Source organism: Molossus molossus, unplaced genomic scaffold, assembly GCF_014108415.1.
Source record: "Molossus molossus isolate mMolMol1 unplaced genomic scaffold, mMolMol1.p scaffold_m16_p_21, whole genome shotgun sequence".
NCBI lineage: Eukaryota > Metazoa > Chordata > Mammalia > Chiroptera > Molossidae > Molossus > Molossus molossus.
The window spans coordinates 17,433,723-17,461,165 of NW_023425357.1; the positions used below are offsets into that span (position 1 = coordinate 17,433,723).

The window sequence follows — 27,443 nt, forward strand, 5'->3', positions numbered from 1 at the left end:
TTAAAATAAAATAGCCCAGCCAGTGTGGCTCAGTGGTTGAGCATCGACCCATGCACCAGGAGGTTGCCGGTTCGATTCCCAATAAGGGCACATGCCCAGGTTGTGGGCCCATTCCCCAGTGGGGGGTATGCAGGAGGCGGCCAATCAATGTTCTCTCTCGTCAGTGTTTTCTTTCCCCTTCCCTTCCTCTCTCTCTCTCAAAATAAATAAAGAAAAAAGTAATTAAATAAAATAGGCCTGGCCAGAGTGGCTCAGTTGGTTGAGCGTCATCCTGTGCACCGAAAGGTTGCAGGTTCGATCCCTGGTCGGAGCATGTACAATTGATGTTTCTCACATTGATGTTTCTCTCTCTCTCTCTCTCTCTGTCTCCCCCTCTCCCTTTCTCTCTAAGCATGTTCTCAGGTAAGGATTTTAAAAAAAAAAAAGCTACTGTCAGCATTAGACTCCACAGTGTGTAAAACAAATGATCCCAGGAGAGAGGCTGTCAGCAGTGGCTCTGGGCACACCTTTGCTTTGTGTCCACTGTCACTGACCTTCCTAGAAGGTGGCAAGGGGTGGTCTGCTTAGAATTCCCTTCTTTCGTAGAGATTCTGGGAATGCTAGACATTTGTGTTTCCCTCGAATCTAACATTTATTCAGGACACTGTAAAGGAAACTGCAATTGAATTTCTCCGAGATGTGTAATCTTACTGGATTGTGGTTCTGTGGGTTGACTGGTGTGGGGAGTTGATATGATTGTTGGTCTGTTCGAGTGTCATGATGGCTTTGAACGTGTTTCCTCCTTGCAGTTAACTTGGAGACTATGTGTGCTGATGATCTGCTATCAGTCCTGTTATATTTGCTTGTGAAAACAGAGATACCTAATTGGTAATATTTTTTGTTGAAATACTTTTCAAAATAGCAGCACTGTACTGTGGTGGTTTTAGTATAACTCTAGGAAATTGAGCACCTCTCATGAGTCAGGTGCTGATCCTGCCCCACCTTCATTCAGGACGGGGTGGTTCTCATCCTATTTAAGATGGGAAATTGAGGCCCAGAGAGCTTATGTTTCTCATTCTGGAGCACGCAGCTAGTGGGGCTGAGCAGAAAGCTGTATGGCCCCAAAGATCATCTTCACACAGGAACCCACAGCTCACATTACAATAATCAGCTTTCTCAAAAATAGCCTATTTCAGCCCTGGCCCGTGTGGTTCAGTTAGTTGGGCATCATACTGGGCACTAAGAGGTTACTGATTCAATTCCTAGTCAGGGCACATGCCCAGGTTTCAGGCTCCATCCCCGGTAGGGTTATGCAGGAGGCAGCCAATTGATGTTTTGCTCTCACATTAATGTTTCTCTTCTGTGTGTCTCTGTCTCTCTCTCTCCCTCTCCCTTTCTCTCTATAAATTAATAAAAAATCTTTATAAAAATAAATGAAAATAAAATATAGCCTATTCCAGGAAAAGAACAAATAGTTTTACTTATTTTCCTAATTGCACACACTGAATAGAGAGCAAGGGGGTAGCAGTCGTTGTTCCTAGGAGCTAACCAACTTTAGTCACCCAAGCCAATAGCATTGTTTCTGCAAGTGTTAATTGTGTACAACAATGAAACCTTTTTTTTTTTCCTTTTGTTAGGATGGCAAATTTGAGTTATATCAAAAATTTCAGATTTAGCAACTCCACAAAAGATGAATTGGGATACTGCCTGACCTCAATTGAAGCTGCAATAGAATATATTCGGCAAGGAAGCCTTTCTGTTAAACCTCTGGTAAGATCCCCTCTTCCTCTGGCCTTTCTTTGGGGGGTTGTCATGGCACCTTTGATAAGGTTCTGAGGTTGGTGTGGAGGCAGGGGATTCTTTTTCTCTTTTCTTTTTTGTAATTTGTTTTTATTGATTACGGAGAGAGGAAGGGAGAAAGAGGTAGAAACATCTGTGAGAGAGAAACATTGATCAGCTGCCTCTTGCATACCCCCTACTGGGGATCGAGGCCAAAACCTGGGCATGTGCCCTGACCAGGAATTAAACCAGTGACTTCATATATGTGATGACGCTCAACCAGTTGAGCCACACTGGCCAGGCAAGGGAGGGGATTCTTTTTTTTTTTCATCCTCAGCCGAGGACAGTTCTGCATGTATCTTCAGATACAGCAAGAGGGAGAAAGAGAGAGAGAGAGAGAAACATCTATGTAAGAGAGACACATCGACTAGTTGCCACCTGCACAACCCCAACCGGGGCCAGGGACAAACTGCAATGGAGGTACGTGCCCTTAGTGGGAACTGAACCCAAGACTCTCTGGTCCGCAGGCCAACACTCTAACCGCTGAGCCAAACCTGCCAGAGCATGTGTACTTTATATGAAGTTATATTGTATACAGCATTTTATGTTGTTTTTTCCCAAAACAATAGTTTTATTTTTTCTGATTGTAAGACTAATATTTATTTATAAACAATATTTGCTATCTATAAAGATACCGCGAAGAAAACAAAAAGCTCTTATAAACTTGCTGGCTGGGGGTAACTTTTATTAATATTTGGGTATATGTCTTTTTTCTGTGCCATACAATTATATCGTTAACCAAAATTTGAGACTATGCTGCCATTATTGGCACGTGGCCCGACAGCATCGCGGTGCTTGCTAAAGAACTGAGTTCTGCTCTTGTCTGGGTTTTGATCTGATTTCCCACATATGTATGGTGAAATCAGAGGCTGTCCAGTCTAGCTCACCTCGGATGTGGCTGGCGGTGACTCTTGTGAGAGGTGTTTCTGACTGAGGGGGAATCACTCACATCTGAGGAGGAACGCACATGCGCTCCCCGTGCACAGGTGTCTGCGGAACCAGTGCCACTCACTCCCATGGCAAGGGAGTGAGATTTCTGAGTTCGAAAACCGTCCTCCATGAGGTGCTAGGAATATGGGTGTTTTCCTTTTAGCTGATCCTGGTTAAATATTTTATTTTCTTTTTCTTTCAATTTCACCTTGGATTGGTTTCAGATGTACAGTATAGCAGTTAGACAATCATATACTTTCCATAATGTTCCCCTCGCTATTTCCAATACCCACCTGGCACCATACATAGTTATTATGGTACTGTTGACTATTTTCCCTGTGTTGTAATTCACATTCCCATGGCCATTTTGTAAATACCAGTCTGTACTTAGTCCCTTCACCAAGACCCCAAACACCCTTCCCTCTGGCAACCACCAGTCCACTCTCTGTGTTTATGAGTTTGTTTCCATTTTGTTTGTTTGTTTATTTTGTTCTTTAGCTTTCACATATAAGTGAAATTATATGATATCGTGCCCATCAATAGACAAGTGGATAAAAAAATGGTGGTACATATATACAGTGGACTATTTCTCAGCTATAAAAATCTTACCATTTGCAACAGCACGACTGGACCTAGAAGATATTATGCTCAGTGATATAAGTCAGTCTAAGAATATTTCCCATGGTGCCGGCAGTGGTGTGCTGGGAGGGCCTGCCCTTCAGGTCTTTCCCCTTCAGGTCTTTCCCTCACGTTGGTTGGAGAGATCATTCCCTTCCTGGCTCTACCACCCTGCAGAGAAACTGCTTGAAGCTCCTTGATGGGGCCAGGAGCTCCCTCGTCACCTGGAGGGAAGTGTCCACCTCTGGAAGGTGCTCCTGTCCCCGTGCTGCCTCCATACTGTACTGTGGCCATCCTGCTTTCTTAGTTTCCACGTAGGCAGGAAGGCCAACCCTTTACGCCCTTTGGCCAGAGTGTAAGGAAGTGGCTGCCCAAACAGTGTCAGTTGAATTTCCACACCTACTTTTTTTTCATCCTCACCTGAGGATATGTTTTTTTTCTTTGATTCTAGAAAGAGAGAGGAAGGGAGAGGGAGAGAAACATCCATGTGAGAGAGAAACATTGATCAGTTGCTCTTGTACATGCCCCAACTATGGATCAAACCTGCAGCTTAGGTATATGCCCTGACTGGAATTGAACCCTCGACGCTTGGATGCACGGGACAACGCTCCAACCAGCTGAGCCACACTGGCCAGGCCTCCACGCCTACTTTTACTTCAGAAAATATTTCAAGCAGTGGGGGTGGGGGACAGGTGGAGGTGGAAGAGGGTAAAGGGGGATAAATGGTGATGGAAAAAGAATAATAACGGGGAAAAAAAATACTCCAAGTGGGATTGGGGGAGTGTTTGAGGAGTGGCCCCTCTTGTGCTGGTTTGAGTCCACACTTCTGTTTGCGGTTGGGCAAGTCTGCTTGACTCTCTACCCCTCCACCTTCCTGTCTACACTGGGGATAATGCTGTATGTTTCATCCCTTGTTGGGTGGTTACAAAAAGCAAACAATATTCAGAAGCACCTTTTTGAATTGAGATGATTCTGGTGCCTTTAGTTGCTCTTCTAATACCCCTGCATCTGGGTGTCTTTGTATCCTGATCTCTGGTGCTCTGCATGGATGGACAAGGGGATGTGGAACACAGCCCCGAGTGCTCCTCTAGACAAGGGTGGCTGACCCTGCCTTTGGGATGGGAGGTGTTTGGATCCATCAGGTGGTGGGGCAAGGTGTGCATCATCCTTATGGCTTTCGTGTAGCCTGTCCCTTGGTCTTGAGTGGGTTGGGCCTGAGAGATGCTCTTCACTTGATTGGCAGAGCAGGTGTCGTGGCTTCCTTATCTTTGTGATGCCAGCGCTGGGATTCCATCTGGGTATTGCCTCTGCCTTAGCTGCCTACTGGGCTCTTTGCAGTAGTGCAGTTCCCTCTGGGAATGTTTGAGGCTGCTGTTGTGTTTTGGTGTCATCCATTTTCTGGGGAAAGAGCCCAAGAGTATCCCCACACTGTAGGTGAGGTTTCTGAACAGCATAAAAGACTAAATATTAATAAATTAAATTGTTTTGCCCTTGACTTTTTGTTTTATCCTCACCCGGGGACATTTTTGCATTTATCTTCAGATAGAGAGGGAGGAAGAGAAAGAGAAACATCGATGTGAGAGAGACACATCGAGTGGTCGCCACCCACACGACCCCAACCAGGGCCGGAATAAATTGCAACCGAGGTACATGCCCTGAGTGGGAACCAAACCCGGGACTCTCTGGTCAACGGGCTGACGCTCTAACCGCTGAGCCAGGGCCTCTTGACTTTTTATCGAATGTAGTTGCTGAGAAATTTTCTCCCCAAGATAGAATCATACTTCAAATGACCATAAACATTCTTTAAGCATAAAGACTTAAATAAAGACTTTTAGCTTCTTGAAAATAAACATTAGTAGGTGAGTCTAGTTTTACTTTTGTGGACAAAAAAGCCAGAGGAGAGAACCCTGAAAGGATCTGTATCCTTCTCTGCTCTAGCCTTGCAGGCTCTGGTCTTTCTCACTTTGCTGGGTTTCTACAAAAATAGCGTTGACCCTGTTCCCAAATAGGTCTCATCTGATATGCTGTTTCTTCTGGTAGCTCATTCTTCCCTGAAGATTCAGCCCTAGAAGACTTGTCTCTCTTCATCACTGCCCTTCAAACAGTTACCCAGAGTGGAGGAAAGAACCCTGAATTTATCTGAACAGTAATGTCTTTGCTGTATCTCTGACCCTAAGCTGCTCAGCTATAAATCACGGAGTAAAACAGGTTATTAGAGCTTTATAGAGCTTATAGCAGCTGGGAGCCAAAGTGGCTCTAATTCTGAGGTTTTGGTGTTTGTTTGCCAAGTTAAACCTCTGAGGGCAGTCAGTGTGGGAGAACCTCACGCCCCAGAAATGGTTCGTTCCCCGAGACGCTGTCAGCTCTGTCTTTAGTTGGACCTGTAAGTGAGAATGTAGAGAGGCCTTTCCTACCATTTAGGCTGGGTGGTGAGTTCTTCTGGCAGCAGCTGGCTGGAAAAATATTCCCTTTACCACCCACCAAGACTCTTTTTAAGGAAGTTAATTTGTTGTTAGATAATTTAATTGCAGTTGCTCACCTGAGCATTAAAGTGTCCTGCTATAAATTATTTCATAAAGTAAAAAGGTAAAGTGGAGATTAAAGGTAATGGAAGGAGACTTGACTTGGAGTGGTGAACACACAATACAATATACAGATGATATAGTGTAGAATTATACACCTGAAACCTATATAATCTTGTTGACCAATGTCACCCCAATAAATTCAGTAAAAAAGAGAAGAAATAAGGATGTATTTTTAGAATTTTGTATCTAGGGAATCATAACTTGCACTGTGAAGACCTGACTTTATTAATTGGGGTAAAGCCCAATATCTTATTGGACTTTGGGCCAGTGGCCATATTGTTTGCTATTTTAATAAGTATGTTCAAAAAGTAAGACCCCTCTCTCTTCTGCTGGTTGACATTGGGAAATCTAGACTGTGCTGTCAGATGGTTTTCCTGCCTGTGGGCTACAGATAAAGTGGTGGGATAGGGCCATACAGGCTAACACAGAAGTTTGAGGGGAGGTGGAGGCCAGGCTAGTCCGGGTTCCCATCTGGAGGAGGACCATGTGTGCGTGCAACATTCCACACTTAGATGGCACCTTCCACACGCATGCACAGCCAGCGTGCCACTGCTCTCCCGGATCCCCATGGGAAACGGTTGTCAGAGCTACCACTTCCTGGACAGATAGACAGGAAGCCCTTCTCCCAGCCCGATGGGCGTCAGCTCTGGCTCAGTGAGAGGGGAGCGAGGCACTGCTGACCCTGTTCTAGGGAGACGGCAGGGATGGTTCCCGGAGTCCTCTCTTTTGAAAGAGCTGCACTGACATTCATCACGTGTGATAAAATGAACTGTTGGGGTTTTCCTACAGGAGTCTGAGGGATTTGGTGACAGACTGTTCCTTAAGCAGAGAATGAGCTTACTGTCTCAGATGACTTCAACCCCTATTGACTGCCTGTTCAAGGTAAGACAGCGAGAAGTCTTTCTCTGTGATGAGCACTCCATCTTCCAGCCTCTCTAGCATCTCTGCAGAATCCACAGGGTGGTCTGCGTAAACACTGAAGTCCACCTTGTGCTAAGAGTGAGTGGTAGGCGTGCAGAGGTTTTACATGTGGGATCAGCATGCATGCTCTTCTCCATAGCATGTGTGGTGCATGGAACCCTTTGCCCCAACTGTCCTCCTTTCTCCACTCAGCAAAACACAGTTTGTCCTAGGGCAGCTCAGTGGCACCTCACTGATGGACCCCGCAGAGCTGATGCCTCTTCTCAGCTCCAGGAGCCCCGTTCACAGGTGTCTGTGTGCTTATGCACTGGGCTGGGGGCCCACTGCCTGGAGCTGGTTTGATCGTGTGGCAGCACAGTCACGCAGCTCCCTGCTCAGGTCTAATCAACCACTAGGAGACTGTGGACGTGCCCTCCTGGGCAGTCAGCGAGGACTAGGTGAGGCGGATCTCCCCGAAAGGCCACCTGGAGCCAGAATGGTTTCCCTGGAGGCCCAGAGCGCCTCCTGGGATAACGTGCTCCCCAGGACAGGTTCTCCCTGGGTGAGCCCTGCACATTGGGTTGTTGATGGGGTCTCCCACCGGTTGTAGCTGTTTCCTCCCCCACAAGCCAAGGCTCAATCAGATATAAGAGAACAGGACCAAGGCTTGTTCTAGCGGGGTGTCAAGGGTCCACACTGAGATTCTGGACATGCTGCTTCCCTACTCCTGTTGCTTTGGGAGTTTTGTAATGTTGTTTTAATTATGGAGAACTTCTTACATTTACAGATTACAAAAGTAAAAGAGTAGTGTAATGAACAAACCCCATGCAGCCATCTCCCAACCTCAGTTCACCCTGACCCCCACCGACTTTCCCCAGCCACCCCGATCATTTTGAAATGAGTCCCAGAGAGCAGATCAGTTCATCCATACATACATAAGTGTCTCTGCAAGGACGCTCAACAAGTTCAGGCCTTAAAAAGCAAATAATTTCTCAATGTTGATAGTGTCTTTGATGTCCCCTTTCAGCACATTGCTTCAGGTAACCAAAAAGAGGTGGAGAGACTTCTGAGCCAAGAAGACCAGGATAAAGATGCCATCCAAAAGATGTGTCACCCTCTGTGCTTCTGTGATGACTGTGAGAAACTTGTCTCTGGGTAAGAGGGTCCTCGTGGAGACTGAGTATGCCAGCAAGCAGGGTCCTCAGGGCCTCGGTGGACCTTTAATGCTTCTTTGCCATGCGGTTTTGAATGAGGCACTTATTCTGGCTGTGTTCAGCTTCCTCTCCTGTAAAGTGGGGACACTGATCTCTGCCTCTTTAGAGCATCAGATGGAATAAAAGTCATAGGTACTTGGCACGCCACTGGGCTGGATACCAGAGTAGGCAAGTGAGTGTAGGGTGGGAGGAATGTCCACTTCCCCCAGTAACGCTTTTGATCTCCCCTTAACCTTGTCAGACTTTTGCTGGGTATCAGTGCCTAGAGGTGGGGCAGCGGGAAGGGACACTGGAGCTAGATGCCTCAGGTTCTTGCCCTGTGAGCAGGGGCTGGATTCTCTCTAGGACTCTATAGGAGGGGCCCAGTTTGGATTACACCCTGAGGTCTGTCTTCCAGTCCCAAGACCCTGGCACAGTCAGGAGAAGGCTTTGCCTTGCCGTTCCTAGGGTGTCTTTTTCTCTATTTTTTCTCTGTTTTAGGAGGCTGAATGATCCCTCAGTTGTCACTCCATTCTCCAGAGATGACAGGGGTCATACACCACTCCATGTGGCAGCCCTCTGTGGTATGTGGTCTTGGGTTGGCCTCTGGGGGATGTCAAGGCAAAGGGATGGAGTCAAGGATGGCCCAGCAGAGGCCTGAGGCCTGGCAGACTGGGTGTGGTGGAGTTGGGGTGGTGGAAGGGGCTGCATCATGGGCCCACCCCAGCTGGTTTCGCTGGCAGAGAAGAATAGCAGACGTTCCACAGGCCTTCCCAGGCTGCTCCTGGGCTGAAATAGCACTTATACATGCTCTCACTGTGTGAACACCTATGCAACCCTGGGTTGGTGGTCCAGGGAGGGCATACCTGAGTCCCAGCAGTGAGAATGGTCTTAAGGTTAGGGTTCTTATAGCCTGCTTTTATTGATTTTTTTTTTAGAGAAAGAGATAGAAACATCAATGTGAGAAACATCAATCATTGCCCCCTACTGGGGTTTGAGCTCACAACCCAGGCATGTGCCCTGACCGAGAATCAAACCCTACCCCTCAGTCCATGGGACAACACTCAACCCATTGAGCCACACCAGCCAGGCTTATATCCTGCTTTTAAATAATAACTTGACTGTTGCCCTGGCTGGTTTGGCTAAGCAGTTGGAGCATTAGCTCTTGGACCAAAGGGTCATGGGTTTGATTCCCAGTCAAGGGCATGTAGCTGGGTTGCAGGTTTGGTCCCTGGCCCCAGTCGGGGTTGTTCAGGAAGCAACCAATCGATATGTCTCTCTCACATTGATTTTTTTCTCTCTCCCTCCATCTCTCCCAATGGATCAATGGAAAAATATCCTTGGGTGAGGATTAGCAAAAAAATATATAAATAACTTTATGTCTCTTAAAGTGCATATTCAAAGTAGAAAACACAGACTTCTCCAGTATCACCTGCCATCCTTTTGTCTCCCAGAGATAATTTTGATGTATGAGTATCTGGAGTTTTCTCATGCTTGTGTGTGTGTATGAGTATAAAACGTAAGATGTTGTGGGGGGGTCACACTATTCTGTTCTGTGCTTTTGTCACTTGGCAATACATAAGAACATTTTTCCTTGTCAATATTTTTTAATGGCTACATACAATTCCATTCTATGAATTGATGAACCATGGAATCTTCCATGGGCGTCTAAGGCCTTTTCCCACTACCTTCTGTTGCTAAGAAGTGCATTGGAGCTGAATCTCCTCTAAGAGCCACCCAAAGTACCGGAAATCTCCAGTCTCACTTGACTTTGGCTCGGGTTCCTCTCAAGCAGAAAAGTACCTCCTGGCATGTCTCATGTCAGGGAATCAGGGTAAAATAATGCGGCTTCATGCTGAGGGTTTGAAAAGTCTCTTCTCTTTCCTTCTCCATTGTACAGTCCTGTTTTGCAGGGCAGGCATCCCTCATTGACCTCCTGGTCTCCAGAGGCGCTGTGGTGAACGCCACTGACTATCACGGGTCAACCCCACTTCATCTGGCGTGTCAGAAGGGCTATCAGAGTGTGACGGTGAGCAGGGTCTGACGGTGCTCCCCAGTGCACATGCTTGGATGAGCTGGGCCCCAAATGTTGACTCTCCAGTCGTGCTGGCTCCTCTGGCTGTGTGGTGGCTGCACAGGAGGGGCTGCGGTCTGAGGCTCCTCCAGCCCTAGACAAAACTCTGAGGTCTCAATCTGAAGTGTCCTGATAATCGGGGGTGGAGGGGTGGGGCTGTAGACTTTTCTTCTTTAATCTCTAAACTTTCTGTAAGGAAGGATGAGAGTGATGATCTCATGTGTCTGTAGAATGGGTAAATAAGATTGAAAATGGAAATAAGGGACCCCCCTGATAAGACTGCAGGCCATGCTTCCTGGGGGAGCCTGGGCCTGCCCTTGTGGTCTTGCTGCTGTTCACCTGCCTTCTCCTCCCCTTTGGAAGCTGCTACTGTTGCACTACAAGGCCAGCGCTGACGTGCAGGACAACAATGGCAACACGCCACTCCACCTGGCCTGCGCGCACGGCCACGAAGATGTAAGTGGTACTTGCTGTCCTGGCTCTGTTTACCCTTTCCCGTGAAGAAATGAGAGTTTCTCATTAGTTTAGTGTAGTATTTTGTGTTGATAATTATTGGAAGATTCCGTGTATCGTTTTTGGTTTTTTTTGCTTGTTTTTTTATAATCCTCACTCAAGGATAGTTTTCCATTTATCTTCAGATAGAGTGGGGGAGGCATGGAGAAAGAGAAACATCAGTGTGAGAGGGAACATCAGTTGTTCCTCCTGCATGACCCCCACCAGGGTTGGGGACCGAACCTCAACCGAGGTACATGCCCTTGACCAGAATCGAACCTGCAACTCTTTGGTCCGCGGGCTGACACTCTAACCGCTGAGCCAAACTGGCCAGGGAGTGTGTCATTTAAAAATTTGAAGTTTATTATAGATGTTATGTTGAATAACAAACCTTGAAACTTAATTGCTCATTATCTCTCATAAAATTATTTTTATTCATCCCTGCTACCATCTGATTCTTACCTTTGTTCATAATTCAGTTTCTACATTTTGCTTTTTTATGGTAATATCAAGGAATTTTATAATTTCCATTTTCACTTAGTATTTAGCTGTGTGTTATTTTTTTTAACCCTTCTCTCCAGAGTAACATGCAGGTAGATTTATACACATGTAGGGTTGCGGCTGGGTTAGGTGGATGTGCAAACACGAGATCATACCGCATACATTTTTATGCAAGTTGCTTTCCTAACATAACAATACATTGTAGGACCCTCCAGGTCAGTGAATGTAGACCTAGCCCATCTTCCATCGCTGCAGTAACCAGTTGTGTGTTCTTTGTAAGTGCTCCCAAGACTGTCCCTTGGTTCAGGGAGTCGTGACAACACCATGAAGTATTGTCTGCCAGGGCAGCTCACTGGGGCACTCAGGACACATTTTGTTGGAGGCTGGTCATGTAAACACCATCTGCCTGGCATGTACCAAAATTCCAGACTCCCAGGAAGAAAGGTATTCAGCATAAACCACAGTGTTGTACAGATAGGTTAGGCACAGTGAGCCCCTCTTGTCAGGTAGGGGACTGTAGACACACTCCCCAAATCCAGGCTCCCAAGGACTACTGCAAGTCAAGGGCCAGCCTTACAGTCAGGCCTCTGAAGGAATCGTGGTCTCAGGCCTGTTGTGGTCATTCCTTTCTGCACATGGATACATCACAGTTTATTCAGCCATTTCTTGTTGATGGACATTTGAGTTCTTCTGAGAAAGTGATGTGTCCTGATCGAGTGACCTGGAACCATTGGGTTCTAACACTCTGTTACTGCACACTGGTTTGGTTAGTGGAACCTTGATTGAACCATGACCTGGACCGAGGCTGTGGAGTACACAGGTGTTACCTGAGGCTTGGCTATGTGTTAATGGTGGCATTCTCCAATTTCTTTGCAGTGTGTGAAGGCTTTGGTCTACTATGACGTGCAGTCGTGCAGACTGGATATTGGTAATGAGAAAGGAGACACGCCCCTCCACATAGCTGCCCGCTGGGGCTACCAAGGCATCATAGAGACGTTGCTACAAAACGGAGCTTCCACAGAAATCCAGAACAGACTGAAGGAAACGCCCCTCAAGTGTGCGTTAAACTCAAAGGTATGTATTTTTTTTTCTTTTGTATCTTGGAGAAGGAATATGACTTACCAAAAAACAAAAATCAATGTCTGCAGATTAGGTCTTGGCCATGCTGGACAAACTGCATTAGTGCCTGAGGGCAAGACTTGGCCCGTTCCCTCTCTGCTGCTTTGGGACCTGGTTGTTAATGGATTTTACTTATTTATATCAGTTTCAGTTTTTATTTGTGTTGTTCCAAGAGCTAGTCCCAGCAGAGTTTGCCTCGGCCTGAGTGCTGTTGGTTTATGAGCACGTGGAGTGGGCGAAAACAGGTGGCTGCTTTGACCAGCAGAAGCAGAGGGAGGGACAAGGAGGAGTAAGAGTCAGAGGTCTGTGTTCTTTCACTTCATCCTGGGCTCCTAAAAACCTTAGCCTGATTTGGCCAATTTTGAACATTGGTTATTTCTCCTTTCATAGGTGATTTGTTAATCAACAACTTACCCTTTCCTGGGAGTCATGTCTGGGAGCATGCCGTTTTTGGCAACGTGTGGAAGCGCTCACTTCATGAGTGGGTGGACTGGGGCCTTGGAGAGCAGTTCTGCATGCCTGGTCTCCTGGCGGGCTGCAGGCATGCCTCCAGGGAAGCATGTCCGGCTCCTGGCCAGAGGAAGCAGAGAGCCGTGTGCAGTGGGAGTCCCAGGTCTGATGTGTCTAGAACATCACTGATCTGTAGCCCACACAACGTTTTAATGCAGGTCTCCAGTTGTCTCCCTCTGCACAGGCCCCGTTTCTGCCCTTTAATGTTTTACCAGCTTCCTTTTACAGTTTCCAACTCTCTTATAGGGAGGTCTTTCAGTTTGTTTGTGTCATCTAGGAGTAGCACAGTTTTTCAAACACTGGATTGAGGTATGACTGACATACACAAAGCTGCCCATGTTCATTTATTTTTTATGTATTTTATTTATTTATTTTTATCCTTGCCCGAGGACACCTTTTTCCATATTTTGTTCAGATAGAGTAGGAGAGAGAGAGAGGGAGAGAGAGAGAGAGAAACATCGACGTGAAAGGTACACACTGAGTGGCTGCCACCTGCACGACCAACCAGGGCCAGGGACAAACTACAACCGAAGTACGTGCCCTTAGCGGGAATGGAACCCGGGTCTCTCTGGACCGCAGGCCGACGCTCTAACCGCTGAGCCAAACCGGCCAGGGCCAAAGATGCCCGTGTTTAATGCACAGCACACCGTGGAGACACTGCAGGTTCGGTCCCAGACCACTGCCAGGAAGTAGATCATGTTCCTTTTGCTGGTGGAGAGTCTCTTCTTCAGTGAGCAAAAAATTGCAACCTCTGTGAAGTGCAGTAAAGCAAAGCGCGGTGGAATGAGGTGCCTGTGCGCAACATGATGGGTTTGCAGGTGTGTTCACACCTGTGAGACTACCACCACGACCTGTGCTAGAAATACATCCATAACCTCCAAAAGTTTCTTCTCCTCTTTGTTTTTATGTTTGTGTGTGTGTGTGTGTGACAAGAACACTAAGTTCTCCAGTAGGACAGTTTTTGAAGGTGACATCCCTGTTCCTGATCCCAGGGGGCCCGAGCCATTCTGCCTGTGCACTCACAGGGTCTCTGCTTTGTAGTGGCCACAGCTGATGGGACTGGGCAGTGTCGGGAGGAGCTGAGGGCTCCTCTGCCCCTGCATCTTCTACCACAGGCCCCTTCCCAAAGGAGGTCTGCAGAGGGAAGGAGACAGCTGTCTGCCTGGGTCTGCTCTGGGCCACTGGGGGATGCCAGTGACAAGGCCACACTTGATTCCTGTGGACAAAGAACCTGGGGGCTGGTTGAGGCAGCCTTTAGGCCCCTTCTGTGGCTGGGCCTCTCGTGGCCTCTGAGCTGGTTCATGGGAAGCTGCAGCTGCTCCTGTCGGGCAGCAGGGGCGATGGTGTGGCAGAAGGAACCCAGACTTAATCAGTGTGATCCTGAGGGAGTGCCCACCCCGTCCAGGCCTTGGCTTCTGTCTCTCTAAGGGTGTGGCTGAGCTGTCTGCCCTTCCAAGGAGATAGGCAGTCAGTGGGGTGTTATGGGTGATGATGCTTTGGTGACCCATTTCATTCAGTACTTTGCTGTCCCCTTTGTCCTCTTAGATTCTGTCTGTAATGGAAGCTCGTCACCTGTCCTTTGAAAGGGGGCGGCAGTCTTCAGAGGTAAGTAGACAGGACTGCATTCCTTTGGCCCTGTTTATGACCAGGATGTCCTCTCTGTCCCTCACCTGTCTCTGCTCTCGTTGGGCTTCCTTGCTACAGGTCCCTGCGTCACCTCCTCAACATTCCATGGATTCTATCAGCCAGGGGTCCTCTGCCTCCAGCTTCTCTGTGTCCACCGGCTCCAGACAAGGGAAGCCCAAGAAAGACTACAGAGAGGTGAGGACCTCAGATGGGAGGGAGGAGGAAGGCTGCGTGGCCCTGTGTTGTGGCGCTGGTTAGAGTCAGGGGCCTGAAGGGGGCCACCCGTTGGCCTGCTCACCATTCCTGGGACAGCCCCCTCTGCTGTGACGGAGGTCAGTGCCGTGGAGAGGAGCCCAGACTGTTCTCATCCTGCTTGCTCTTCGCAGTCTTCTCCCTAAGCGGCTCTTTGATTTGTGGATAATGTATATATGTGGGGGAGAGAGAGAATATCCTAAGGAAAGTACAAGTAAAGTCACCTGTAGGTCCACTGATACAAGATCATTTTACAAAGCATTTTGTCTGCCCTTACCTCCCACTCCGGGAGCACCCGATAACCCGAGGTGGGTCCTTCCTGCTTCCTGCAGTTTCCATGGACATTGATATGTACTCACACATTGCGCTTTGTGCAGGCTGATTGACAGTCTGGTTGTTGTTCTTCCACTTCATCTGTCTTAGAGCTCGTTCATGTCAGCTCACAGAGCAGACCACTGCATGGCTGTGCCACAGTCCTCAGCTCCTTCCCCTGTGGAGGGGGGGCGCTCGCCGACTCTGCCCAAGACCCCTCCTCCCGTTACCCCTGAGCCCTGACCTGCTCTTGGAGGACCCAACAAGCTTAGCATGATACAGAAGCACAGCAAAGAAAACTAAGAGACACGCTCCAGGATCTAACAGAGACCTGGGATCGTTCATGGGATGGGGCTTCCCCTTATGTACTCTCAGCGAACAGGTAATGAGAGCTGAGCATATGTCTTCTGAAGGGTGGCCAGCCTCCTAAGGGGTGCTTGTGCTTCAGGGTGGCCATCATCTCACTTGGCCACATCAGTAGCAGTGTCATTCCATGGACCTGACTCGGTAACGGAGGCAGTGCACACGAGCACCCCCAGGATGTCCTGCCGGAGCAGTTGTAGGGATATGTTGGCCAGATACTAAACCAAGACTCCACGAATTAAGAGACAAGTGAAATCTACTAGGTTTTCAGAATGGTGTTTTTATTTATTTATTTTCTTATTTATTGACTTTAGAAAGAGAGGAAAGGAGAGAGAGAGAGAAAGGAAACATCAATTTGTTCCACTTATTTGTACATTCATCGATTGATTCTTGTATGTGTTCAGACCAGGGATGGAACCCACAACCTTGGTGTATTGGGACGATGCTCTAACCAACTGAGCTACCTGGCCAGAGCTGCTTATTTTTATTATTTTATTAAAATTATTTTTCTGACATTCTTTTTCCTTTTATTAAGGTAGAAAAACTTTTAAGAGCTGTTGCTGATGGAGATCTAGAGATGGTGAGTTTGTGGCGGTGCATTTTAACACACCCACTCTCGGTGTGGAACACTGTACTGTCTGGTCCTTGCTGCTCTGCTCCCGTTCACATGGAAGGCGTGCACTTACTGAGTGTTGGTAATGGCGGTGTGCTGTTTCCTCCCCAAGTAGTGAGGGCAGTGGACATAGAGCCGCACGGGGCGCGTATCCCTGCCTCTTAGACATTCAGATCCTGGGAGAGTGGTGAGACTGGCAAGAGACCAGCCCACATCCAGCCCAGAGTGTGGGCTCCGAGCCTGGGCCTGCTAGGCGGGAGCAAGGAGAGCAGACGGGGTTATGGGTGAAGAGTGGGTGGTGGAGGCACGGGCAGAGCCCGGAGGGTGTCAGTGTGACCCTGCAGAGTTGTGAACAACCGGCACTCCTGGGCCAGGAGGTGCAGGTCTGAGCCTTGGGGCTCCAAGGACTTACAACAGGTGCCCGGGTGACAGTGGTGCCGACTGACACCGGGTGGGAACCTGTTGAGGACGTCCTGGCAGGAGGGAAGGTGTCTGGCCTAACCCTCGGTATCAGGTGACAGGGACCCTCTCTGAGGAGATCCCTGGAGAGTGGAGCCAGCCTTCCTGAGATTCCCGCAGGCAGTTGCCCTGGCTTGCTTTTGGCTTCTTGAAAGGGATTTGTTTTGTCTTCTACTTTAAAAGAAGTAAATTAGGTACATGCTTAGCAAATTAGCTCTAAGTCATATTACAAGTGAGTTTTATCATGATGTGTGTTTCAAGAGTGCTTTTCACTACTGAGTGTGAGGCGGTGGCCAGAAATTGCTGGGATCTGATTGTAACCGCCTCTGAGATAGTAAGAATTTGAGCGTAGTTACTGGTGTGTTAGACTTTGCCCAGAGGCTTCTGTTAATCCGTCGGACTGACCCAGTGTTCTCTGGGGGAAGCGAAGGGGGACTTCGTTAGGCCAAGAGCCACAGGGTGAGCCAGTAGCATAGCCTGTGTGGAGAAGACATTACCACTGTCCCTGTGTTGTGACATACCTGCTCTTCCTTCTGTGGGTGGGTGAGGGGGCTGAGGCCACTCTTGAAGGAGGTGAGCAGAGACGAACTGCCCAGTGCCCTGGAGTCCCATCCAAACTAATGTACACATACGATCGCTTCCAACCCCTGCCTGGGGCCACCTGCCCTCACCTCCTGCCCCCAGTCTGTCTCAGCTAGCCTGGGGTGAGGCCCCTGGGTCAGGGCCTTGGGATTCCCACCCTGACCAGGGGCTGCTATCTGGGCCATGAGGGACCTGGAGAAGAGAAGCTTGGGGTCGAAGAGGGCTTCCTGGATCCCGTCGTCAGCCCTCGCAGGCACCTGCCCTTTCCCTCAGTGCTTCGAGCCAGGCCGAGGTGCACATCGCCATGAAGAGCATTTAGAAAGGCTTGAGCATGTGTGAACCTTTGTGAGCAGCAGCTGCCATTTTTTAGTTACGTGGTTGAAGAATAGGCCCTGGTTTGGGAGCGGTCAGAGAGAGAGTTGATGCCGTGGCTCATAAAGGAGCTGAGGATGAGTTAAGTTCCTGTTTCTCTTCACGGTGCAACCCCAGGTGCGTTACCTTTTGGAGTGGACAGAGGAGGACCTGGATGATGCTGAGGACACTGTCAGCGCTGCAGACCTTGAATTTTGTCACCCCTTGTGCCAGTGCCCAAAATGTGCTCCAGCTCAAAAGGTTTGGCTTTGCTTTTGTGGTTGAGGGTGGTGAGGCGGGACCGTTCCTCATTTCCCCTTGAGGAAGTTGTCAGCTTCCCAGCCAGCCCATTTCTGAGTGGCTGGTAGTGGGTATCCCTGAAATGCAGGGGGTTAGTTCGCTCTTCGGGGAGAGAAGCTGACGCTAGTACAGGGCCTGGCATAGGCGGCCTGCTTCCTGAACAGGCAAGTCAGTGAGCAGGGACCTCGTGTGCTTAGTGTGTGCGGCTCCCTGGGCCCGAGTCAAAGGCAGAAGTTCACACACAGACACACCCAGGATCTCCGTTCATGGGGCTGTCTTCCCCCAGGGAGGCTGCACTCAGGTCTGTTGCCACTGCCTTTGCTCACATTGGTTCATCCTCTGTGGCAGACACATCCCCTGTGTAATCCAGTTCCCCCATGTGGTAACAGCTTGCAAACCCATAGAACAGTATTACAACCAGCATATGGACACAGTCCGTCCACCTTATTCAGATATCCTGTGTAACCTGTGCTCGTGTGTGCTGTGTGTGTGTGTGCACGCACACGTGTGTTTATTTCTAACCAGTTTTATCACATGTGCAGCTTTGTGTGTCCACCACCACATTCAAGATACAGAACAGTTCACTCACCACGAGAAGAATCACTCATGTTGCCCTTTTATGACCACACACATCTCTCTCTCTCACCCCCATCCCAACATCCACTAATCTGTTGTCCACTTCAAAAATGATACACATGTAATCATCGACATACAGCCTTTTGGGATTGGCTTTGCTCACCAGCATGACTCCAAGTTGTTGCATGTCGGTAACAGTTTGTTCCTTTATAGTTGAGCAGTAGTTCGTGGTACATATGTGCCAGTTGGTTTAACCATTCACCTGTTGAAGGGCATGTGGGTTGTTTCTGGATGTGGGAAATTACAAATTAAGCCGCTTTGTACTTTTGTGTGCAAGTTTTTGTGAGAACACACGGGCCCAAGAATGTAGTCGCTGACTCACATGATAATTACATGGTAATTCAATGGTTAGTTTTGTAAAGAACTGACAGACTTTTCCAGACTGGTTGTACCATTTTACATTACCACCAGTTTCTCCGCATCCTCACTGGCATTTGGTGTTGTCACAATTTTTTATTTTAGCCATTCTGATAAGTGTATAGCACTGTTCTCACTGTGGTTGTAGTTTGCATTCCTACTGAGTGATGACATTGAACCTCTTTTTATGTGATTATCTGCCATCTGTTTATAGTCTTCATGTGAAATGTCTGCTCATTTCCTGTGCCCACATTCTTACTGTTTTTTCTCTTTAAAAAAAATTCACTGATTCTAAAGAGAGAGCAAGAGAGAGAGAGAGAGAGAGAGACATTGATTTGTTGTTCCACCTATTTATGCATTCATGGTTGATTCTTGTATGTGCCCTGACCAGGGATCCAACCCACAACCTTGTGTATCAGGACGACTCTAACCAACTGATCTACTCTGTCAAGACTGGACTGTTTTCTTTTTTCTCTGTACTGTTGAGTTTTCCAAGTTCTTTATATATTCTAGATTCTAGCTCTTTGTCAGATTCATGGTTTGCAAATATTTTCTTTTCTCTCTTTGCCTCTAGCTTCTTCTCATGGGTTTTCATAAAGTTTCTAATTTAGAAGTCCAGTTTATCAATTTTTCCTTTTGTAGATTGTGCCTTTGAGGTTAAGTGTAAGAACTCTTTGCTTAGCCCTAGATTTCAAAGCTTTTTCTCCTGTTTTTTTTTCCCTAAAAGTTTTATAATTTTACATTTAACAGTTAAGTCTCTGATCTACTTTGAGTTAAACTTTATACAGGGTATGAGGTTTGAGTTGCAGTTTATTTTTTTCCCTATGGATGTCCACTTGCTCCAGCACCTTTTCTTAAAAGGACATCCTTCCTATACCGACTTGCTTTTGGACCTCATTTGACTGTGTATGGTGTGGGTCTGTTTCTGAGCTGTCTGTTCTGTTCCACTGACCTGTGTGTCCGTCTCTCCCTCCACCAGTGCCATGCTGTCTTGATCACTGCAGCTATATAGTAAGCCTTAATATTGAGTAAAGTGATTCTTCCACATTTATTCTTCTTTTCCAGGATTGTTTTAGCTATTCTAGGGCCTGTGCCTTTTCATATAAATATTAGAATAAGCTTGTCTATGTCTACAAAAAAACCTTGCTAGAATTTTTATAGGAATTGCATTAAAACTATAGATCGATTTGGAGAGAAATAACATCTTTACTATGTTGAGTCTTTATGAACATGGTATAGCTCTAAAGTATTTAGGCCTTCTATGATGTTTTCATCAACATTTCGTGATTTTCAGCATATAGATTCTGTTTTGTTAAATGGATACCTAGGTATTTCATTTTGTTTTGTGCACTGTGAGTAGCATTGTGTGCATAGTATGCGCTCGTGTTCTAGCTCTCCAACTCAGTGTGTGTTCCATACTAAGGACATTAATTTAACTTTACAAAATAGGTATAGTGCCCAGCCAGTGTGGCTCAGTGGATTGAGTGTTGTCCCGTGGACTGAGAGGTCCCGATTTGATTCCTGGTCAGGGCACATGCCCAGGTTGCAAGCTTGATCCTCAGTAGGGGGCATGCAGGAGGCAGCCGATCAATGTTTCTCTATCACATTGATGTTTCTATCTCTCTCTCCCTTCCTCTCTAAAAAAATTAATAAAAACATATTTTAGCCCTGGCCAATTTGGCTCAGCGGTTAGAGTGTCGGCCCACAGACCAGAGAGGCCCGGATTTGGTTCCCACTAAGGGCACATACCTCAGTTGTGGTTGTCCCCAGCCCCAGTTGGGGTCGTGTGGGTGGCGGCCACTTGATCACTCGATGTGTCCCACACTGATGTCCCCCCCCACCATGTCCCTTTGTCCCTCCCTCCCTTGCACTCTCTCTAAAATTCAATGGAACCCAGCCAGTTTGGCTCAGTAGTGGAGCATTGACCCATGCACCAAGAGGTCACTGGTTCGATTCCCGGTCAGGGCATGTGCCCAGGTTGTGGACCAAATCCCCAGTGCAGGGCATGCAGGAGGCGGCCAGTTCTCTCTCATCAATGTTTCCATCTCTCTCTCTCACTTTCCCTTTCTCTCTCTCTAAAATCAAAAAGAAAAAAAAATGTTTTTTTAATCAATGGAAAATATATCCTCAGGTAAGGATTAACCAAAAAGAAGAAAAAAAGTTTCACCATGGGTTTCTCTAACCTAAGAATACTGAAATGACTATATTTTTCATTCACATGTAGCTTGCTGCAGGGTAATGTGTCTTTCTCTCTCTCTCCCTCCCTCTCCTTTCCTCTTTCTCTAAAATAAATAAAATAAAAATAAGAAAGCTTTATGTTCTCTTCTCATTTAAAAACTCTTATCTTTTTCTCTCTTTGTAATTTCTCAAAAAGACACAAATCTAAGTTGCTTCATTTCTGTGCCTAAATTAAAACTTCCCCCAAACCCCATTCTCTTCTATCCCACTGGTGTATTTAAAGGTTTTTTGTAAACCCTTAACTGATGTATAATTTACCTACAATAAAATATAGCAGGTCCATAAATAACAGCATTTCAACATAACACTAATCAGATGCTGTAGGAACTTAATTCTTCTTTACATCAGTGAGCCGATGGTAAAATTGGTTTTGTTTTATGTCATTTTGCTTAACATCGCAAAACTTATTGACAATGTTAAGTGACTTACTGTATATCCATGTGAAGAATACAATTTGGGCCTTGGCTGGTTTGGCTCAGCGGAAAGAGCGTCGGCCCGTGGACCAGAGAGTCCTGGGTTCGGTTTCTGCTAAGGGCACGTACCTTGGTTGCAGTTTGCCCCTGACCCCATGGGGTTGTGTGGGTGGCAGCCAGTCGATGTGTCTCTCTCACGTCGATGTTTCTCTCTCTCTTCCTCCCTCTCTCCTTCCCTCTCTATCTGAAGATAAATGCAAAAATGTCGTCCGGTAAGGATAAAAACATTTTTTTTTTTTTATTTATTTTTAAAGAATACAATTTGGTGAGTTCTTACAGTTGTGTGTGTACACCCATGAAGACATCACCACAATCAAAATAGAGCATCTGGCCCTGACCCACAGACCAAAGGGGTCACCAGTTCAATTCACAGTCAAGGGCATGTATCTGGGTTGCAGGTTTGATCCCTGGCCCTGGTCAGGGCACCTGAGAGAGGCAGCCAATTAATGTGTCTTTCTCACATCAATGTTTCTTTCTTTCTCTCTCTCTCTCTCTCTCTCTCTCTCTCTCTCTCTCTCTCCCCCTCCCCTCTCTCCCTCCCCATTTCCCTTCCACTCTCTAAAAATCAATGGAAAAAATATCCTCAGGTGAAGATTAAAACAAAATAAAAATACAGAGCATCTGCATCATCACCAGAGTTTCCTCATGCTGCCCAAGCACAGACAGTTTGCAGATACACATATTGCAGACATAACCACTGATCTGCTCTCCATCATTACAGACTCATTGGCATTTTCTAGAATTGTGTGTGAATGGAACTGTACGTACACCCTTTGGAGTCTGGCTTTCATTCCTCAGCAGAATGTTTTTGAGGTCCACATTGCATCAGTGGCTCATTCCTTTTGTACTGCTGGGTAGCATTTTGTTGAATATACCATAATTTGTTTGTCTAATCACCTGTTGATGGACATGTGAGTGGTTTCCTGTTTTTGTTTTTGTGAATAAAGCTACTATGAATGTTTGTGTACAAGTCTTTGTATAAATATGTTTACTTGGATAAATACCTAGGAGTATAATTGCCAGCTCATACAGTTAAGTGTATGTTGAACTTTGTAAGAAACAGATTTTCATAGTAATTATAGCATTTTAAAAATTAATTTATTTAAATTTTTATTATTTTTATTTAGAGAGAGAGGAAGGGAGAGAGAGATAGAAACATCTATGTGAAAGAGAAACATTGATCAGCTGCCTCCTGCACGACCCCTACTGGGAGTCGAGCCTGAAACTGGGGCATATGCCCTGGCCAGGAATCAAACAGGGACCTCTCAGTCCATGGACGACACTCAGTCCACTGAGGCACACTGGCCAGGCTAATGATAGCATTTTTATTCCAACCAGCAGCATGCAAGAGTTCTAGTTGTCCCATATCCTTGTCAGCACTTAGTATTTTTACTTTTTAACTTTAGCCATCATCTTGATAAGTATGCACTAGTATTTCATTGTTTTCCCCCTACTTAATTTGTTTGTTTGTTTTAATTTGAGATACAATTTGCATGCAGTAAAATTTACCCTTTAAATTTAGCTTACTTAGCTCGGCCATTGAGGCTCAGTGGTTGAGCATCGACCCATCCATCAAGAGATCACTGGTTCAATCCCTGGTCAGGGCACATACCCAGGTTGTGGGCCTGATCCCCAGTGTGGGGCATGCAGGAGGCAGCCAATTGATGTTCTTTTTCATCAATGTTTCTTTTTTTTTTCTATCCTCACCCGAGGACATTTTTCCATTGTTTGTACAGACAGAGTGGGAGGGAGAGAGAGGAAGAGAGAGAGAGGGAAACATCAATGTGAAAGGGACACATCGAGTGGCTGCCACCCGCACGACCAACCAGGGCCGGGGACAAACTGCAACCGAGGTACATGCCCTTAGCGGGAACCGAACCCGGGTCTCTCCGGACCACAGGCGGACGCTCTAACCGCTGAGCCAAACTGGCCAGGGCTCATCATTGTTTCTATCTCTCTCTCCCTCTCCCTTCATTTCTCTCTAAAAGTCAATAAAGAAACAAAAATTGAGCTTACTTAGTTTTTTAAGCAGTGACATTTTTAATCATCAGAAAGTTAACTAATAACCAAAGTTTTAATCCCTATCAGTCACATAAAAGTGACATACTAATTCCACTCTCAAAATGTGTGATTCAAATTCACAATTTGTATGTTTTTAGTTATAGGGTTTATAAATCAGTTTTTTACCCTTTTAATTATAGATTGATTATTCTATATCCACATGATTGATTTTAACACCAATATGAATAATAAAGTAATTTCATGATAGAAATGAAGATGAACTATGGAGATAAGTAGTAAACAATTTTATGAGGTTTGAAAAATGAAGTCAAGGTCTCATAACCACCAGCAGCACAGTGAAGATACAGAATATCTCTGTCACCCCAGAATATTCTCTCCTGCCCCTCTGTAGTTATCCCCATACCTGTCCCATCCCAGCAATCAACGATCTTTTTTCTGATCTTTTGATTCTGTCATTCCTGATTTTGATTTGCTTTTCCCTGGTAACTAAAGATGTAATTTTATGTGCTTATTAACTGACCATTCACCTGCCTTCTTTTCAAATCTTTTTCCTTTTTTTTTAATCCTCACCCGAGAACACTTTTCCAGTTTTTATATAGACAGAGCAGGAGGGAGAGAGAGGAGGAGAGAGAGGAAGAGAGAGAGAGAGAGAAACATCGACGTGAAAGGGACACATCAAGTAGCTGCCACCCACGCGACCCAACCAGGGCCGGGGACAAACTGCAACCGAGGTACGTGCAAACGAACCCGGGTCTCTCTGGACCACAGGCCAACACTCTAACCACTGAGCAAAACCGGCCAGGGCTTTTTTCCTATTTTTTTAAGAGTTAGATTGTGTTATTGAGTTGTAGGAGGGTTTTTTTGTTTTTTGTTTTAATTCTAGTTGGTATTAGTCCTTTGTCAGATATACATATTGTAAACATTTTCTCCCATTTGGTGAGTTCTTTTTTTTTTTTTGGTCAATATTTTATTTATTTTCTTGAAAGGTAATTCTTAGTAAGTTATTAATATAATGTATCAAACATTTCCAGCTCGACCATTGTGGCTCAGTGGACTGAATGTCATCCATCGACTGAGAGGTCCCGATTTGATTCCTGGTCAGGGCACATACTGGGGCTCGATCCCCAGTAGGAGACGTGCGGGAGGCAGCTGATCAGTGTTTCTCTCTCACATCGATGTTTCTATCTCTCCCTTCCTCTCTCTCTTAAAAAAAATAAATAAATAAAAACATATTTTAAAATAAATAAATAAATAAAATTTTTTAGAATGAGCAGTTAACTATTTACAGATATTGCCATTCTTCCAGAAATTATGGGAGATAGTTTAACTGAATTCAGGAAAAAAACGATGCTGATTTCTTTGTGAAGTTTTCCTCCCTTTAGCCTAATACATGTCAACACATCAGCACATCTCTAGAGATAGAGTATGTTTTCAGGGTCTCAATCTTGGGCTCTGGAGTTGAAGTTGGGTTTGAATATTATATCCTCCATTTACAAACTGTTTGACTTTGGACATGGTACTTAACATCTCAGGACTCAGCTTCTCTTTTTATGATTTTTTTTTTTTTTATCCTCACCCGAGGACATTTTTCCATTTTTTGTTCAGATAGAGCGGGAGGGAGAGAGAGGAAGAGAGAGAGAGAGGGAAACATCGATGTGAAGGGACACATCTAGTGGCTGCCACCCGCACAACCAACCAGGGCCGGGGACAAACTGCAACCGAGGTACGTGCCGCCCTTAGCGGGAACTGAACCTGGGTCTCTCTGCACCGCAGGCCGATGCTCCAACCGCTGAGCCAAACCGGCCAGGGATCAGGACTCAGCTTCTTTATCTTCTTGTGAGCTCCAGTAAATTTAAAAGGCTTTTAAATTATTTTTCACATAGCATTTTTATAGCAAGAGGGCTTTCAAGTTGTCTGTGCCATAAAATTGCCACAATTAGATTCTCTCTGTTTGGTCTGCTCATCCATATGAATGTATTGCTTATAACTTTATTTAGTCTGATGAAATCAATCTTCATAGGGACAGATCTATCTGAATTTTGACTGATGTTCTTAAAGTGTTCTACAAGATCAGCGCAGAACTTGTAAGCTTTTTTAAGCACATACAGGACCACAGTGTCACAGTATCCTATGTCTTTAATAGCCTTAGCCAGCTGCTCAGTTCTGTCCACAATGATGCTATGAGGTGTGAGCACATATTCCACATCCTCATAATAGTGCTGTGGGTATGTGAACAAATTCAAGTCACACCTGGCCTGTCGTCCACAGTCACTATGCTTTGTCCAGTCTGGAGCCTCCTCACTGCTCCCGACCATGTTTCTCCCAGGGAACGTTCATTTTCTTAATTGTCTCTGTTAGAGAGCAAAGATTTGCCATTTTTAAGCCTCGTTTATCAAAGTTTTCTTTTATGTTTTTGCTTTGTGTCTTATCTGAGAAATCGTTGCTTATCCCAGTGTTGCAAAGATTTTCTTCTGTGTTCAAGTTTTATAGTTGTAGCTTTGACGTTTAGGTCTTTGGTGCATTTTAGTTTTTGTGTTTGGTGTGAGATAAGGGTTGCTATGCAGCTTTTCCATATATGGATGCCCAGTTCCAGCATCATCTGTTGAACAGACTTTTTCTTCCCTGTTGAACTACCTTGGCATAATGGTATTATTTTAGGGGTTGCTTTCTTTTTTTTTTTTTTAATCCCCACCTGAGAGGATTCCATCTATCTTCAAATAAGAGTGGGAGGGAGGGAGGAGAGAGAGAGAGAGAAACATCAATGCGAGAGAAACACATTGATTGGTTTCCTCCCACATGACCCTGACCAGGGCCAAGGACAAACTGCAACTGAGGTATGTGCTCTTGATCGGAATCGAACCCATAATTCCTGGTCCTCGGGGTGACATTCAAACTGCTAAGCCACACTGGCCATGGCAGGGGTTGCTTTCTTGAAAAATGGAAGTGAATATTTTGACTTCCTTACCTTTCTAAAGTAGTTGGAATTCACCTGTGGCTGCCTGATTCTGGATGCCACCCTGAGCTCGAATTTTGCCAAGGGACTGGGGGGGGCCTGTTTTCTTAAATACTAATGACGTTTCTATTTCCGTCCCCTGCACTTATTAGAAGCTGGCAAAGATTCCTGCCAGTGGGCTTGGTGTGAATGTGACCCACCAGGATGGCTCCTCCCCACTGCACATTGCTGCCCTGCACGGCCGGGCGGACCTCGTGCCCCTCCTTCTGAAGCATGGTGCCAATGTAGGTGCCAGAAACGCCAACCAAGCGGTCCCACTCCATCTGGCCTGCCAGCAAGGCCACTTTCAGGTACGGTTGTCTTGGGCAAAATGTCAGGGCATTTGCTTTAGGTTCGAACCTCACTTGGGAATGCCACAGAGGGGCAGGGGTCTGACAGCTTGCCTAGAGGACTGGAACGCTTCCTCCCAGCCCCGAGATTCTGAGGTGCACATGGATGTAGAACTGGACACAACGAGTCCAAGGCCGCCTGTCACTACTCAAGCAAATTAAGCAGTCAGGGTTGAATCATATATGAGCGTTTATTCCAACAGTGCCAGCAGTATGGGAGAGCAGTCGGTTATCCTGTAAATCTGCTCTAACATCCGCTTTAGTTGGCTGATTAAGATAAATAAGAAAGGGGCTGCATGCAAAGGGGGTGGGGGACAGGGTAATGGCGTCAGGGTCTCTGCTCCATGTGTCTTCTTCCAGGATCTTAAAGTCTGATAACAAGGTAGTTAATTTTCTATGATGTTAAAAACAGCTCCGCCCATTCCTGGGACTGGAGAAGGTCAGCATTCCTGAAGCAAACTCCCAGAGGGGTCAGGGTCCAGGCGCAGCAACAAGTCAGAGCGTGTCCTCTCCTGTTCTCAAAATGTATTTTCTGAGTACTGGGCTCATCTGGGCTCTGGGGCATCTTGTCTTTTTATAGCCCTGTTGTCTTCTCGCAGCGCATCCTCGCATCTCAGGGTCTGTAAGAAACCTCTTATCTATAGTCAGTGAGGTGAATAGTCATTACACGCTGGGGTCCTATTCCTGTTCCGTGCCCTTCCTCCATCCCGTGGACTACTCAGCAACAGAGCACAGAATTCTGATGCCCCTCCCACTGCCATTCACATCTGGGTGGCA

General features: G+C 46.3%; 1 protein-coding gene across 1 annotated transcript in view; it reads left to right on the forward strand.

The window, feature by feature from the left end:
• The window catches only part of ANKRD27 (ankyrin repeat domain 27), a 53,058-nt gene that overhangs the window by 17,963 nt on the left and 7,652 nt on the right, over nucleotides 1-27,443 (forward strand). The window contains exons 11-23 of the mRNA XM_036274769.1: nucleotides 789-867; nucleotides 1,617-1,749; nucleotides 6,741-6,833; nucleotides 7,879-8,006; nucleotides 8,546-8,628; nucleotides 9,958-10,073; nucleotides 10,482-10,574; nucleotides 11,988-12,185; nucleotides 14,286-14,345; nucleotides 14,445-14,561; nucleotides 15,829-15,873; nucleotides 17,437-17,559; nucleotides 26,430-26,627. Coding sequence (XP_036130662.1) covers nucleotides 789-867; nucleotides 1,617-1,749; nucleotides 6,741-6,833; nucleotides 7,879-8,006; nucleotides 8,546-8,628; nucleotides 9,958-10,073; nucleotides 10,482-10,574; nucleotides 11,988-12,185; nucleotides 14,286-14,345; nucleotides 14,445-14,561; nucleotides 15,829-15,873; nucleotides 17,437-17,559; nucleotides 26,430-26,627 — 1,466 coding nt within the window. The remainder of the gene's footprint in view (nucleotides 1-788; nucleotides 868-1,616; nucleotides 1,750-6,740; nucleotides 6,834-7,878; nucleotides 8,007-8,545; nucleotides 8,629-9,957; nucleotides 10,074-10,481; nucleotides 10,575-11,987; nucleotides 12,186-14,285; nucleotides 14,346-14,444; nucleotides 14,562-15,828; nucleotides 15,874-17,436; nucleotides 17,560-26,429; nucleotides 26,628-27,443) is intronic.